The 17,767-nt window shown below is 34.1% G+C and overlaps 1 protein-coding gene across 3 annotated transcripts in view; it reads right to left on the bottom strand.

Annotated features, from left to right (window-relative positions):
• The window catches only part of COP1 (COP1 E3 ubiquitin ligase), a 238,708-nt gene that overhangs the window by 91,648 nt on the left and 129,293 nt on the right, over positions 1-17,767 (bottom strand). For all 3 annotated transcript variants that reach the window (XM_046682582.1, XM_046682583.1, XM_046682581.1), the window contains 3 exons: positions 13,677-13,820; positions 11,204-11,312; positions 10,505-10,586 (listed from right to left, as the gene is read on the bottom strand). In XM_046682582.1, the coding sequence (XP_046538538.1) occupies positions 10,505-10,586; positions 11,204-11,312; positions 13,677-13,820 (335 nt within the window). The remainder of the gene's footprint in view (positions 1-10,504; positions 10,587-11,203; positions 11,313-13,676; positions 13,821-17,767) is intronic.

Consider the following 17,767-nt stretch of genomic DNA (forward strand, 5'->3'; position numbering starts at 1 on the left):
TAGGATCGGCCCTAAATCCAACGACTGATATAAGCAGTGGGAGACTTCAATATAGAGGCACAGAGTAAAGAAGGCCATGTGTTGAGAGAGGCAGAAATTGGATGTAGCTACATGTCAGGGCACACCAAGAATTGCTATTAACCATGAGAAGCTGGGAAGAATTCTTCCCTAGAGGCTTCAGAGGGAGGATGGCCCTACCAACACTTTGATTCTGGGTTTCTAGCCTCCAGTACTGTGAGAGAATAAATTTCTGTTGTGAAAGCCAGCCAGTTTGGGGTACTCTGTTACGGCAGCCCTAGGAAATTAATACAATAGATATGATGAAATAACATTAAAATCAACTCAATATCCTAAGATGGCATCACAGATCAAAAGGTAAAAAGAGTATAATCTTTTGGAGAAAGTGCAGAAGAAATTAATAAAAGCTTTGGAAGAAAATGTCCAAGACAAAAATAAATGAGATGGTCCTCAAAATAAGGAGACAGTATGTAAATCAATAAGAACAGACCCATTGTTATTTTCTCTTTAAAAGGATGATAGTAAGAATTTCATTGAACTTCAAAAATTATAATTTCAACCTTTATTGTGAAAACTCCCTTTTATAAGAAAAAGTAAAAGTGAATTTAAAAGAAAACACGATCCTCAAGGTGAAGAGCTAAAACAATTAAATCAAACAAAATTCATTTATTTATATATAGTCTCTTTTGATACTTAGTAAAACATCAAAATAGTTCTATATTGCTAGGAAAATCGTGTTGCAATGTAGGAGGCTAAAAATAAAAACAAACCTGTTCTAAATACTATTAAGCAGGCTGTAGGAAATGAATGTTACTTCAAACTAAGTGTTTTAGGGCAGGTCCCGGGGCCAAGTGAAGTTCGCGAGCTCCGCTTCAACGGCCCGGGATTTCACCAGTTCGGATCCTGGGCTCGGACACAGCACCGCACATCAGGCCACGCTGAGGCAGCATCCCACATAGCACAACCAGAGGGACTTATAACTGGAATATACAACTATGTACTGGGGGCTTTGGGAAGAAGAAGAAAGAAGAAAAAAAAAGAAGATTGGTAACAGATGTTAGCTCAGGTGCCAATCTTTAAAAAAAAAAAAAAAAGCAACTGTTTTATACAAGTTTGATTTCTTTAATGTCAAAAGCTAAAGAAAAGATTTTTTCAAGTGGCACCTGAATCTTAAGTCCCATTAAAAAATACCAAATTTTTAAAAATCCAACTACCCTAGAGGATGAGTGAAGTTTATTATCTACTCATCTGTAAAATTTGGCTTAAACGGTCCTTAAGTTCTTTTGTTCAAAATTATTTTTTCCAAAAACAGAACACACTGCATATCTATCATAACAACAGCATCAATTCCAATATGCAGGATTTACGTGTTTCTGAGTTTTTCAGGGAGAGCCTACCACATGTCTATTTGCACCAAAGCTTCCTAAGATGAATTCATTGTAAAAGAAAAAGAAAACAGGCACAGGAGTACGACACAGTAAGAAAACCTGTCTTTAGTGAGGACATGCAAGTATGAGTATGACTGATAGCTCATACTCCTGGACCCACTTCTGAACTACTCTTTAGATGTTATAGAAAACAGAATGAATAAAAAGAGACGGTGTTGTTTCACCAAAAACTACCGTAAACCTGAGGGATATCTGCACTATTTTATAAATCTCTAAGTACAAAAGATTAAACACAAAAATGTGCACTTTGACAATACTGATTATCAAACATAAGTTTCCTTTTAAACTTGATTAAATAGAGAAAACAGGCCTTGTTGTCTTAGTTAGCTATTGTTGCACAGCAAAACTTAGCAACTTAACACAAAATTTACTATGTCACACAGTTTCTGAGGGTCAGGAATCCCCAAGCAGATTAGCTGGGTGCTTTTGGCTCAGAGTCTGAAGGTTCAGAGGTCTCACACAGTTAAGCCGAGCTGGAGGATCCACTTCAAAGCTCATTCAACATTGTTCATAGCATGAGGATTCAGTTCTACACCATCTGGGGTTGTGACAATACGGCTAACGTCTCCCAAACCAAGCCATTGGAAAAAGAACGATGAAGATTGAGGCTGTGGTGTTTTTTATAACCTAATTTCAGAAGTAACACACCTTCACTTCTGCAGTATTCTACCAGTCATGCAGACTAAAGCACTAGGAAGGGAGAGGAACTACACAAGTGTGGGAATACCAGGAGACAAAGGTCACTGGGGGCCATCTGGGACAATGGCCAACAAAAGCCTTTTAATTTCACTTAGATCCAGGGGATATTACACTTAGTAAAGTTATAACTTATAGGAAAGGTAACTGCCTAAAGTTACAAATTACAGGAAAAGTAACTGCTGTCATAATGCTATTTATGTTGCAGTTCACTTTTTAGTCCTCTGATGAAAAAAGAAGTGGAAGCATTTCATTCAGTATGAGTTAACTACAATTAATCTTTAAAATTTACCAAGATTTCAAATGCTTCACTCTTACATTAACTTACACAACTATGAAAAGCTGGAATGAATAAGAACCTGTAACTTCTGCTGTCTTATTTGGAGGAAAAAACTCTTCAAGAATGTGCTTACTCTAATTCAAAAGCAAGATTATTTATTGCAAGCAATTGTTAGGTTATTTAAAAAGGAAAATATATGTCTCCAAAAGAGCTTATAAAATGCCTCATGCAATTCTTTTCTAATTAGCTTGCTACATATTGATGTTTCTTTAACATGCAAATATGTGCATATATATTTGAAAGGAAACTATTTTTAAAATACACAGCATGAATAGGAAAAATATAAGAACTCAAGTTTTTAACTTTGCAATGAAATAATAACTTCCATTAATAAAACTCCATTAAAAATTTATTAAATATAAAATATACAAAATGTTTAATATATTTCTATAAAATATATTAAAAGGAATTTAAAATATTCTCTTACTATAAAATTATCACAAAGGTACTATTTTATAAGTAAAATCACCAGAGAGTGAAGGAATGATAAACGTATTTAAGTAGCAGTAAATAATGCTTTTGAGATGGCCTTAAATGCATTTGAGGCTTTTAGTACCAACCAAGACAGAGTAAGCCCACCACAGCCAACCTCTCTCATTATGAGTTTACTCTAGACAATATCGAAAAAACAAAAAGAAACCCAGAGAAACCTGAAAAGTAAGAAAAAAGGGTCATTTTGGGGAGAAAATTCAAAACTTAAAAGAAGTGACAAATATGAGGCTGAAAATACCATTTTTTTCATCCCACAGCAAGCTAAAGTCAGGACCTTGATCAGCAAAAACTGGGAAAATTCCCTGTGTTTCTGGCCATAAGACTGACAAAAAGGGTCCCTGCAAGCCAAAGGGTTGGGAGTAATCTTCATTTTTTCCATTTTGCCCTTTTCCTCTCTAAACTTTTCCCCATGGGTGGGCCTCAGTCACAGAGCTGCAGCAGTATGAGAAGCTAATACCCAGAGAGAAACTCCATCTCTGTGATCATAAAAAGCAGTAGCTCATCTGTAGAGAAACCCCAACTTTGTTGACAAAGCCTCAGTGAAACAGACTCTAGGAGACAAAGAGTGTGGGAGAAACCTAGAAAAGAAAGCACTGGAGAAGGAGATCCCATAATTCTGTGTATGAACAGGCATAAGCCTTGCAGTCATTTCCAAGCTCTGTTGTGTGTAAGATGGATACAAAGTAGTATAGCAAAGGCTTTGTGCATTGCACTAAATTTGAAAAGATCATCCAATTTCCAGATTAACCTCTGACTGGCAAATGCATTGAACAAATCAATGCAGCACAGCAAAGGCTTTGAAAATTGACCTGACAATGGAACTAGCACCCACAGAAGGCAAGACAGAATTTACAGCCAAAATCTAAACCAACTGATCACCTGCTTAAAAAAACAAAAAACACTCTCCAGAAAATGTCAACAGGACTCAGAGTCCTACAAAATAATATCCAAAATGCCTAAGACACAACCCCAAAATTAGTCAACATACAAAACTCCAGGACAGTGTGAAGAATTTTCAAAGGAAGACACAATCAACCCTAAACTCTAGATATTGGAAGTATGAAACAAATTTTAAAGTAATTATTGTAACTATGCTCCATGGGGTAAAGGTAAACACATTTAAAACTAATGAAAGGATAAAGGTACTCAGCAGAGATAGAAAAACTATAAAAAAAAGAGCCAAATGGAAATTTTAGGGAAAAAATACAGTAATTCACATAAAAGATTCAATGGAATGAATCAATAGCAAAATGGAAATGGACAGATAAAAGAGTCAATGAACTAGAAGACAGAACAACAGAAATTACTTAATCTGAAGAAGAGGAAAAGTATTGACAAGATAAGGACAGAGAGTCTCAGGGACCTATAAGACAAACGAAAAGGTCTAACATTCATGCAACTGGAATCTCAGAGAAGAAGACAAAGAGATTATTGGTGTGAAGAATATCTAAAAATGCAGTTCAAAGGAAAGAATATTAATAGGGATGAAGAGTGACATTATATACTGGTAAAAGGGTCAATCTGCCAAGAATACATAACAATTCTAAATGTTTATGATCCTAACAATACAGCTTCAAAATAAATGAGCAACACAAACAACCTTGCCCCCAGATAACTGAAAGGAGAAATAAAACCAGATTTCAATACTCTTGTTTCATAACCAATAAAACGAGACAAAAAGAAAAATCAGTAAAGATATAGAAAACAAGAAAATCACTATCAACAAGCTTGATCTAATTGACACCTATAGAACACTCCATAAAAGAGCAAAACACAGATTCTTTTCAACGCACTCGGAATATTTACCAAGGTAGATCATATTCTGGACCATAAGACAAATCATAACAAATTTAAAAGAAATAACAATATATAAAACATATTCTCTAACTATAAAAGGATTAAGCTATATATAACAGTAAGATTTCTGAAAATCTTAAGGAAAGTTGGGAAACGTTGAAACACATCTTTAAATAATTCTTAGCTGAACAAGAGAACACAAGGGGAATTGGATGTAGTTTTAAATTGAATGAAAATGTGCAGGATCAGCTAAAATAGTTCTTAAAGGAAAACACATAGAAAATATTTAATTAGAAAAAATAAAAGGCTCAAAGCAATGACATAAACTTCAACCTTAACAAACCAGAAAAAAAGGAGGAAATTAAGCCTAAAAAAAGAAGAAAAAAATCAATGAACAACATCAATGAAACTGAAAATAGAAAAAACAGAGAAAAATCAATGAAATACAAGTTAGATATTTGAAAAGATGAATAAGATAAACAAACGTAATGCCACACTGACCCAAATACATAAATAATAAATGAGAGGACATAAAATATCAATTCCTGAAAGATACAAACTACCAAAGCTCACTCAAGAAAAAACAGATGATTTGAATAGTCCTAAATCTACTAAAAATATTAAATTCTTAGTTAAAACCTTCAAACAAAAAAACTCCAGGTTCACAAAGTTTCAATGACAAATTCTACCAAACATCTAAGAACAAAATGATAACATTCTACACAATTACTTCCCACCATGTCCGCCCACCGGGGGGGGGGGGGATGACACGACACAGAAGAGGAAAATCATTTTATGAAGTTAGCATTATCCCAATATGAAAAACACAAAAAGACATTACAAGAACAGAAAAATGAAGGCCACTACCCCTCATGAACACAGATGCAAAAATCCTCCAAAAACAAAAAATTAGCAAATTAAATCTAGCAATACCAAAAAGATAAACCTCATGACCAAGATGAGGTTTATCCTGGGAATGAGTGTAAGGCTATCTCAAGATTTAAGAATAGATCATTATAGTTCACGATATTAACAAACAAAAGAAGAAAAACATGATCATCTCAACAGACACAGAAAAGGCACAACAAAATTTAACATCCATTCGTGATAAAAATTCTCAGCAAAATAGGAATAGAAGAAAATTTCCTTAACTTGATAAAATATGCCCAATAAAAACCTAAATCTAGGGGGCTGGCCTGGTGGCGCAGCTGTTAACTTCACACATTCCAGTTCTCGGCAGCCCGGGGTTCACATGGCACCCGGGTGCGGAAATGGCACCACTTGGCAAAAGCCATGCTGTGGTAGGCATCCCACATATAAAGTAGAGGAAGATGGGCATGGATGTTAGCTCAGGGCCAGTCTTCCTCAGCAAAAAGAGGAGGATTGGCAGTAGTTAGCTCAGGGCTAATCTTCCTCAAAAAAAAAAAAAAAAAAAAAAAAAACCCTAAATCTAACATTGTATTAATGGGGAAGGACTACAAGCTTTGCTCGCTAAGATCAGGAACAATGCAAGGATATTCACTGTCAGCACTCCCATAAATCATCATCCTGAAAGTTCTTGCAAGTGCAATAAAAGAAGAAAAAGAAATGAAAGGCTCATACATTGGAAATAAAAAAGTATTAACGTCTCTGTTTGCTAACACGATTGGCCCAAGGAATTTCCAAACATAATCTCTTAAAAGCAAAGAGTGGCGTTAGCAAGGTTGCTGAAACACGATATATATTTAAAAAATCAGTTTTTTCTATAAACTAGTAAAAAAAAATGAATGGACACTAATATGTTTTAAATACCATTTCAATAGCACTAAAAACATAAACTATTTAGTTGTAATAATGGGCAAGATCTCTATGCTGAAAACCATAAAACTATGATAAAAGAAATCGAAAAAGGCCTAAATATGGAGAGACAAACCATGTTCATGAAATGTAAGTCTCAATACTTCCCAAACTGATCTATAGATTTAACACCAAATCAATCAAAATTCCAGCAGGATTTTCTGTAGGAACTGACAACTTGATTCTAAAATGTATATAGAAAAGAAGAGGAAGTAAAGAGCTAAAATCATTTTCAAGAACAAGATGGACTCATACTACTTGATTTCAAGACTTACTATAAAGCTACAAATCAAGATAATTTGGTATAGTAAAAGAAGAAACACATAGATTGGGGCCAGCCCAGTGGTGTAGTGGTTAAGTTGGCATGCTCCACTTGGGCAGCCCAGGGTTTGCAGGTTTGGATCCTGAGCACAGACCTACACACCACTGTGCTGGCATCCCACAAGCAAAACAGAGGAAGACTGGCATAAATATTAGCTCAGGGACAATCTTCCTCACTGAAAAAAAAAAAAAAAAGACGAAGAAGAAGAAATACATAGATCAAAGGGGAATCTAAAAAATACACCCCTTTACCAAAATAGACAGATCCAGCAGGCAGAAAATCACTAAGAACACAGTTGAACTCAAAGAACCATCAATCAACTGGATATAATTGATATCTACAGACTACTTTATCTAACAATAGAATACACATTCTTATCAAGCTCACATGTCATTCATCAAGACAGACTATATTCTGGGCCATAGAAGACACCTTAAGCAATTTAAAAAAGTAGCTGGAAAATTCCAAAATATTTGGAGACTAAACAACACATTTCTAAATAATACATTAAAAAGTCTTATTTCTATTCAAATAAGAAATCTCAAAAGAAATTTAAAAATATTTTGAAGTAAAAGAAAATGAAAATACAACAAATATTTGTGGGATGCAGCACTCAGAGGAAAATTTACAGCACTGAATACATATATTAGCAAAGAAAAAAGATCTAAAATCAATAATATAACCTTCCAATTTAGGAAATTAGACTAAATCTAAAGTAAGCAGAAGAAAAGAAATAATACAAATTAGAGCAAAAAACCCAGTAAATTAAAATCAGGAAATCAATAGAGAAATCAAAACCTAGTTCTTCAAGAAGATCAATTAAATCAGTGAGACTTGATGCAATCCCTATCAAAATCCCAATGAAGTGTTTTGCAGAAATAGAATAAAATCCACCCTAAAATTCCTATGGAATCTCAACAGATCCCAAATAGACAAAACAATCTTGGAAAAGGAAAAATTTCCTGATTTTAAAACAAAGCTACAATAATCAAAACAGTATGGTAATAGCATAAAGAAAGACATACAGAACAATGAAGGAGAATAGAGTCCAGAAATAAATCCTCACATATATGATCAAATGATTTTTGACAAGTGTGCTAAGACGTTTCATGGAGAAAGGAGAATCTTTTCAACAAGCGGTGCTGGGAAAACTGGATATCCACATGTAAAAGAATGAAGTCAGATCCTTCCTTTACACCATATACAAAAGTTAACTCAAAATGGATCAGAGACAGAAATGTAGGAGCTAAAACTATAAAACTCTTAGAAGAAAACATAGGGCAAAAGCTTCGTTACACTGATTTGGCAGAGACTTCTTGGATATGACACCAAACACACAGGCAACAAAAGAAAAACAGAGACAATTTGGACTTCATCAATATGAAAAAATTTTATGCATCAAAGCACACTATCCACAAATCAAGTATCTGATAAGGGATTAATATCCAGAATATACAGAGAACTCCTACAATTCAAAAACAAACAAAAAAATCCAATTAAAAAACAGGCACAGGATTGGAATAAACATTTCTCCAAAGATATACAAATGGCCAATAAAACACATGAAAAGACGCTCAAAGTGCTATCATTAGGAAAATGTAAAGCAAAGCCACAATAAGATACCACTTCATACCCATGAAGATTGTTATTATCTAAGTAAAAAGAAAACAAAAGAAAAGAAAATAGGCGTTGGCAATGATATGGAGAAATAGGAATAGTTGGGCACTGCTGGTATGGAATGTCAGTCGTGTAGCTGCTATGGGAAACAGAATGGTTGTTCCTCAAAAAAATTAAATGTATAAGTACCACATGATCCAGCAATTCTACTTCTGAGCATATACCTAGAAGAAATGAAAGCAGGGACATAAAGAGATATTTGTTCACTCATGTTCATAGCAGCATTATTCACAAAAGCCAAAAGGTGGAAGCAACTCAAGTGTCTATCAACAAATGAATGGATAAACAAAATGTGATATATTCATACAATAGATTATTATTCAGCCTTATAAAAGAAGGCAATTCTGACACACGCTATAATATGGATGAACCTTGAAGACATTATGCTAAGTGAAATAAGCCACACACAAAAGGACAAATATTCTATGATTCCACTCAAACGAGGTAGTTAAGAGCAGTCAATTTCATAGACACAAAAGTAGAAAGACGATTGCCACGGGCTGGGTGGAAGGGGATTGGGCAGTTATTGTTCATTGAGTATAGAGTTTCAGTTGTGTGATATGAAAAACGTTCTATGGATTGATGGTGGTGATGGTTGCACAATATGAATGTACTTAATGCCACTGAACAGTACATTTAAAAATGGTTAATTTTATGTTATGTGTATTTTAATACAATTTAAAACGAATAACTTTTTGAAAAATCCCTTCCTACTTAAAGTGCTTAGAATGGCTTTTATTTTCCTGATGAAGACTCTGACCAGTTACCACCTTTGAACAAATGTTAACCTTCAGTACAAAAACACAAGTATTCAACTCAACAAAGGCTATCCCTAGTATATTATGAAGAAAAAGGACGTTTAACATTAATTAGTAAAACACTGTATTCAAATATCAATTGGAACATGATGCTCTAAATAATTTAGAAACTTAAGGATAATTTCTTAAAATAATCAAGATTATATTCTAATCTATATATACTGTGAGTAAAAAACCTACTAATTTTTGATTCAAAATTTTCGGGGGGGGGCAGTCCAGTCATGATCATTTCCCTTTTACAAAACAGGGCATCCTATATCATTGTGAAATATAATTTTCAACAACAGAGCTATCCTTGCCTATCTAACCACCAGTCTGGAAGTTACATGGAGAAATGAAGGAAAGAGCAAAGAAATTAAAGCTACTAACTCTAAGATAAAAGAAATCTTTCTTTCAGCTGTATCAGTTGGAGTAGTTACAATAAGAATTTGTTAGCCAGCAATGATTATGAAGGCACTTTCATCCTACGGGATAGATTCACAGGACAGAGGTCAAAGGCCTATCACTTAAATAGGATACTAGTTATTTGTTTTAAGAATCATTTTTCACTTTCTTTTCTCTATAAATTCAATAGTGGGAAGAACCAGGCCAAACGAAGACAGTAAGGATAACAGAAAAGAATGAATAATAAAGATGGATGTACAAGAAATAAAAGAAGAGAGAGGTCAATTAAATTGGCAGAAAGAGGTGTAGAATTTTTTCCCTGAAACATGATAAACTTCACTAAAAAACTTTTAATATACACTGGAAATTTAATATAATTCAGAATACTGAGATATCTAAGTATTTCAGCAAAGCAAGTTCATTTGATGGTACATGTATTAGAATTGGTTATAAAAATGTCGTCATGTGGCATGAATCCAGAAAACCTTATAATGAAGATACAGTAAATTCATTTTTCTTTCACTCCAAAAGAGGTATAGATTTTTGTGCTTAGATTTTAGTTGGAATATTCAGTAATCACAAAAGACTGCTATGAGTTTCAATAAATATCTGCATCTCTGCCAGTAAAAGGAATTAAGGTTGTGGGCAGGGGAGTGGGATGGTGTTCAAATAGTACCTTTTGCATCATCAGAACCTGAAGCCAAGAGTTTAGGATCCATCAAATTAAAGTCAACACTCCAACACCTCTTCTCATGCTCCTGGATGTAGAAGAAAGACAAAGTATTCTCAAACAGAACATAGATCTTAAAATAAATAAAGCAAAAAAAAAAAAAAACCTGGATACCAATTTATTGCTATGGCGGAAGGGAGAAACAACAACAGGCTATGAAAATAAATGAGATGCAAAGCAGTTCCCAAACTTTTTATATATACATTTCCTAAAATTACTGCTTTTGGAAATTCATTTGATACATTCTACAAATGCAAAAGTCTGAGGAGACGCTTCAGAAAGTATTATTTGGTGTTAGGTAGGAACAAAACAAATGCTAGTGACTTTAAAGATTCTATTTTTCCTTTTTCTCCCCAAATCCCCTGGTACGTAGTTGTATATTTTTAGTTGTGGGTCCTTCTAGTTGTGGCATGTGGGATGCCACTTCAGCATTGTTTTATGAGCGGTGCCATGTCCGTGCCCAGGATCCGAACCAGCGAAATCCTGGGCCGCCCAAGCAGAGCTCGCAAACTTAACCACTCGGCCATGGGGCCGGCCCCGCTAGTGACTTTAAATTTGTAATTGTAAAGCACATGAAGCTCTAGAATTATTAAGGGAAAAAAGTAAAAGAGATTCTTAAAACAAATAACTAGTGTGCTTACTTACCTGATAGACCTTTGACCTCTGTCCTGTGAATCCATCCCATAGGATGACGGTGCCTTCATAATCACTGCTGGCTAACAGGTTCTTATGGTAACTACTCCAACTGATACAGCTGAAAGAGGAAAATATAGTTAAGCCTTACTTTATGTAAAAATAAATAAAAAATACAAAGAATTTTCACGTGTTCAGAAAGATCAGAATGCTTTCAAAATGGTCTAATGAGTTCACAATCATTATTCTGCCCACAATACATCTGGGAAGAAATGTACCAAATAATTCCCAGATTTTCCTATTGAAAATACCAAGTCATGACCCTTACCACTTTTCGATCTGAATACTAGCTGGAAAATGGATCTGAGCCTAAAGCCACCACTGGCCATCTGTGATACATGAGGAGAGCATGTCTACGAGTGAAGAAAATAGAGGCAAAGGGGGCACAAAGCATGCTATGGCAGAATGACAGAGACTTAATCAGGTTGTTCAGACCCCTGGATCCAGTTATGCTGAATCATAGAAGCCAATAAATTAATTTGAATTGTATTTACATCCAAAAAAACTCTTAACTAGTATAAGCTTATGACTGAAATTCCAATTAAAAGCATTTAACAGTTAAATCAAACTTTTAACATTTATGGTTTCAGCTATTCTCAAGTGCTCCAAAATTGAGAATGCAACATCTAAAAATGTGTGCTTTTGGTGAGACACATATGCAAATCATGCATATAAGTAAAGCTAATGTAAATTAAGGAAGAAGCCACTTAGAAAGCAATTAACCTAGACGACTTACAAGCTTATGAACACAATAAAGTCTTTTACTCTCTACTACTTGCATTCATACTAAATTTCAGGGATTGGAAGAGTCATTTGCATGTTTAAATATACTTAATAGAATTTCTGGGAGAAATTATATAGAAGAGTTAAGAGCTAAATCTTGGATTTAGATAGACCTGAGTTCAAATTCCAGATCTGCCACTTACTAGCTGTGGCTTTGGGTAATTTAGCTCACTTTCACAGTTGGTGTGCTCCAAATTGGTTTTAGGCATGCTTACATACTGATCTTTTCAGTCCCAAGCCCACAGCTTCCAGTCTTGAATAGCTTCATCTGTTTACTCCAAGGTGCCATAAAGTACTGCCATACTTTTACATGTGTCAAGACAGAAAAGGTAAACTTTCTAATCTACATTTTCATTACAGTAACGTTTACTCTGAATTCTTGATATGGGCCAAGTATTGTGCTGAGTGCATTACATGGATTTATTTAAAGTATAATCCTATGCAACACATATTACTATTATGGCCTCCATGACATAAATGAGGAACATGAAACGGTTAAGAGGACAGACTCTACTTCTGTTTGAATCCTGGCTCCTCCAGAGATTAGCTGCGTAACCTTAAGCAAGTTAGCTAACCTTTCTGTGCTTCAGCTTCCTTGTGCATAAATGGGGAAATAGCGGTAACTCTCTCATAGGCCTACTAAAGACAAAGCACTTAGGACAAAGCCTGCCACATAAGAATTCAATGAAGTCATGTCATACTCATGTTGCATTCTTTCCACTTATGACAAAAACTATAACGGCTTCCCAATGATGATCACCACTGATGAATGAGCAGACTCACAAATTATCAGTCTGCCGTTTGTATGGATGAATTAGGAAACAGAAAGGAAAGCTGTAACAAATTATATAAAGGCTGTAATACTTGCTATATTATTAACATTATTAAAATGAGCACACACACACACAATATATGTCATTCATACAGACAAAAAAGGCACAAGGATGAATACTCGGGAAATGTTCAAAGTTCTAAATAAATGTCTTATTAAGATGATTTCCTTATATCATTCCCTTTTAAGCCAGTGCTCAAAACTTGAGAATAGCTTAGGAACTTATTTAAATGATGCAGATTCTAGGATTCCTCTGAGGTTTAGGTGGCAGATCAGAGGCAGGGTCCAGTGCCTGCATTTTTAACAGTATTCCAGGTTTGAAGAGCACTCATTATGAACTCTAACCCCTAATACATGAAACTTAAATATTATCTTCTCAATGAAAACAATGTTCTTGAGAAAATAACTCTTAGAACTATAAATAACTATAATATTTGGAGACATGTGCATGCTAGGGGAAAAATTCTGACTTTCAGACACTACTCATAAGCTACAGTAATCCTTTATTCAACAGCCCATGAAAAGCTATCTACAACAAAGATCTTTATTTGATTAAGTTGAAAGAAAGAAGACTTTCACTTGGCAAATAGAAAAACAATAACTACTACCCCACACAGGGGAAAAGCAACAAGTTATCTATAACAAAGATATTCTGATGTATCCTCTCTAAGCAATTATAGTGAACACTATAATTGTTCACCATGAATGAGTACGGAGTCTCATGGAAAGGTAAAATAACAAACTCATTCTAATTATAGATACTAACTGTGATATATACACTGCATTATGCCAAGAAAATAATGTAAGTACCTGATTTTGGAATTGCAGGTCATTTCATTTTCAGGGTAATGAATATCCACTGCATCTTGAATGACTGTGCCATATTCATAGACTTTAATCTTCTTTGTAACCCCAGCAATTGCAAAATAGTCACAATCCCGATCAAATTCAATACTAAGGAAAAAAGCAGATACTTGGTCAATAAGACTATTTACCTATCCTTGTGATGTTTACAATGACAACACCTCAGAACTTGATTTTTTCTGTTTCTAAAATGATTCTGTCTGTAAAGATAAGAGATCTACTTGAAATGCTTCAAATTGTACCAGGCTTTATCTATGTTCAGATTAAGTCATTATCAAGACATACCAAACTACAAATGGTAGTGAAATGTGCACAGCTACGCAATTCTGCTTATAGATGGTTCTTTTGTTCCTAGAAACTTGACATGTTTTTCAATTTAGCTTTAGTAAACATATTTCAACTTACCAATTGTGAAGGCTAAAAAGTTATAATGTAAAAGTAGAGAGGAAAGATTTTAATGGTTTGGTATACTAAAAATACATCAGAAGAGAATTACCAAATTACCTTTTCAAAAATTCTAAGTATTTCCCTTCCTACCATTTTGTGAGGATAAGAGAATTTCACAGTATTTAATATTATTTTAATAAATAAATTAGTATACAAGCTGAATTACTGAAGCAATTAAGGAAGGGGTGATGACAAAGGAATAAAATACACATAAAAATGGAATCATTAAATTATCATTATGTTTTCCCAAATCCATTTCTAACTTGCTAATCAAATATGATCTTTCTGACTTATGAACCCCCAATACAGACTCCTTATACCACAAATAAGACAAAAACTAAAAATCTCCCTTTTTTTAGAGTGACTCAGGGAATTCATCCCTCTCTTACTGACTTTTTATACAAGTTCCAAAATAACCTACATCAAAGCAAAGCACAAGACCTTATCCACCTTTATAGAGCTTAACTTGGAGACTCAACAAAGTTGAATAATCAGCAAGAAATAAAGTGACCAAATAGAATTAAGAGTGAAACGAATCATCACATACATTATTTAGAAGTTCAGCCATAAGACTGGAGAATACATGAGAATTCTGAATGATCTACAATTAATTACATAATAATAGTAATAGTTAACATTCACTGACCACTAACTATAACGACTGCACATATTAACTCATTTAATTCTCATAATAACCCTATAAGACAGGTATTATTATTATTTTTTCCTTTTTATCCCCAAAGCCCCCCAGTACATAGTTGTGTATTCTTCGTTGTGGGTCCTTCTAGTTGTGGCATGTGGGATGCTGCCTCAGCGTGGCTTGATGAGCAGTGCCATGTCCGCGCCCAGGATTCGAACCAACGAAACACTGGGCCGCCTGCAGCGGAGTGCGCGAACTTAACCACTCGGCCACAGGGCCAGCCCCAGGTATTATTTTTATCCACATTTTACACATGAGAAAACCGAGGATTAGTGGTGAAGTAATTAGCCGAAAGTTAGCTGGCTTCTAAGTGGCAAAAATGATATGCTAGTATTCTGCATATTTTAAGCATTCACTAAATGCATACACATGCTACATGACATACTTTTCTTCATGGATTACCCGTGATATCCTTTTATAGAACTGTTAATGATTAGTTAATAATTTAGTAAGAAACTTACTGAGCTGATGATGATGAATTAGGAAAATAAGTACACTTTAAGAATATTTCCCATAAAAACACATGTTGAGATGTTCACTTTTCACTACAGCTTTAAATCCTTTGATAATTTCATAAAAATTTTTAAAGGAATTTCATTAAATGTCATTGACTATAACACAATGCAGAAAATGTTCCCTCCGATAAAATATAACTATGCCTACAACAGATTATTTGTACACCAACTTCAACTGAACTGCTGTCTCAGTTACTATTATCTGCCCTGTGGATTCTAATGCAGCATAACTATATCGACGGCAACTACTCATTTATCCTGACTCAAAGTTATACCCACAGGCTGATGCTCTTGAAGCAGAAGTATTACTGTGTCTGGCAAAAGACAAGTTATCAGAACTGAAATCCTATCCTTACAAGGTCTGGGCCTGAGACTTCAAGAGAGAACCAGTTTTATTATACCTAAAGACTCTCCCTGCACCTACAAACATACATGGCTAATGAGTCAACAGCATTGCAATGTTGTACCAGTAAAAGTTAGTATGTCATTTCCAAAGAATTAGTTTTTAATTTAAAAAAAGAAGTTTAAACACTAACTTATTAAAATAATAGTCCAAAGACACTGCAGGGAGAAAACTGACATGTAAATAAAAATGCTATCTGTCAAAAGAATTGATTTGATGATGTAAATAAGTCTATTATTTCTTCTGTTGCTACCTTGTTATTCCCTTTTTTTTCAACAAAAGTAATTAGCTATATTAGCTCATTCTGAACTCTCACGTTAAAAAATTAACTTTTTGTTTTGACTTCACTGCTATTATTTTCTTACATTCTGGTTATGTTTTTTTCTTAATATACTGAGATATCAAGAACTTGTATAGTAGCCTTTTTTTAATATTCTCGGATACTGAGGTCCTTTATAGTTTAACAACAAGAAGATCTTAACAGAAATACTGAACAAAAAGCATAAAGAACAGTATTATTTCTAGTAAATTTTGGCTAAAAGGGAAAGGAAGATAAACAGCTGCCTTTTTTAAAAAAAATGCAACTTCCACATCACTAAGACTCAGGATTTAAGTACTTCCAAACAATGAATTATTTGTTCCCCATCTCTGACAGAGTTAATATCTGTTCCCAAACATAAATGTAATTAGACTCTAGAAACAGATCATGGAATAACTCAAATGAGCAAGACAGTTTTCAGGTACAGAGAGCTTTTCAGAGCTAATCTAAAATGGATGGCCTCTTATTTCACAATACAATATTTGAGCTGCTTTAATTACAAAATCTGATAACATAATCAAAAATACTAATTAAATAGTGACTAATTAGGTTGAAACAAAAACAAAAGGTAAATAAATGAATTGAAATATACCTGCTTGTGCAATTAAATTCAAAAAAGAATTGTAATAAGTCTTGCTTATTATACAAAATTCATTTCTGCTATCCACCATCACCAGTAATTCTTAAAACAAGTGGTTATGAAAATTCATTTCAATGGTAAATTCAGTTTCATAGAATTTTTTAAATTTTAAAGTAAAATATTCTCTTTGAAAAATAATATTAAATTACTTTAAACATGGAAAGAAACTGCATTTTTATTTCACACTTGGAATATTTCAACTGTTTTTAAAAAGTGATTTATTTAAACAGCTGTAAAACATAATTCAGCTGCAGAAAACTGGCTATATTCTTTGTCAAAAGGGCCATCAGTCAAGTGATTAAGTATCAAGGCAACAGACCACACGACAGCTGATTAACATGTACCTCTAGCACAATGTGGCACAAAGCAATGCAAAGACATCAATATCCTAAGAAGGGAAGTGTCAAGGTTCTCTCTGTCTGTCATATTTTTTGCAATTATAAAACAGGTATTAACAAACATGGTGGATTAATATCCCTGAACACTAGAATCCAATTTATCAAGACAAAACGTAGTGTGAACGCAGTTGTTAAAGGTCTAATTCATCATGATGTTAGTGTGCCTCAAGAGACAGAGGCTACTATAACTTTAAGAGTTTAGAAATCAGCCATTTTAATGAAAAGAAATGGGCAGATCTTTAAAGAACACAAACATAGCAAAGTAAATAAGAATTCATGTTATTCAACTGACTTTCTCCCCAATCAATCATTAATAATAGCTAAAACTTCCATAACATACCTACTCACTATGTATCAAGTATTGTTTTAAGCACTTCACATAAAACATATTTAATCTTCAAATCTCCATTGTATAGATAAGGAAACTGAAGTATATCGATGTTAAGTAATTTACCCAGGTTCACTAGATAATTCAAATTCACCCAGTCTGGTTCCAGAGTCTGTGCTCTCAATCACTATGCAAAATTCCCATTTTAATGAGAACAGAAGAACTGCTCCTCAAAGAACACATACAAAGGCAAAATAAACAAGAATAGCAACACAGAATAATGATAT

This window comes from Equus quagga, chromosome 13, assembly GCF_021613505.1.
Source record: "Equus quagga isolate Etosha38 chromosome 13, UCLA_HA_Equagga_1.0, whole genome shotgun sequence".
Lineage (NCBI taxonomy): Eukaryota > Metazoa > Chordata > Mammalia > Perissodactyla > Equidae > Equus > Equus quagga.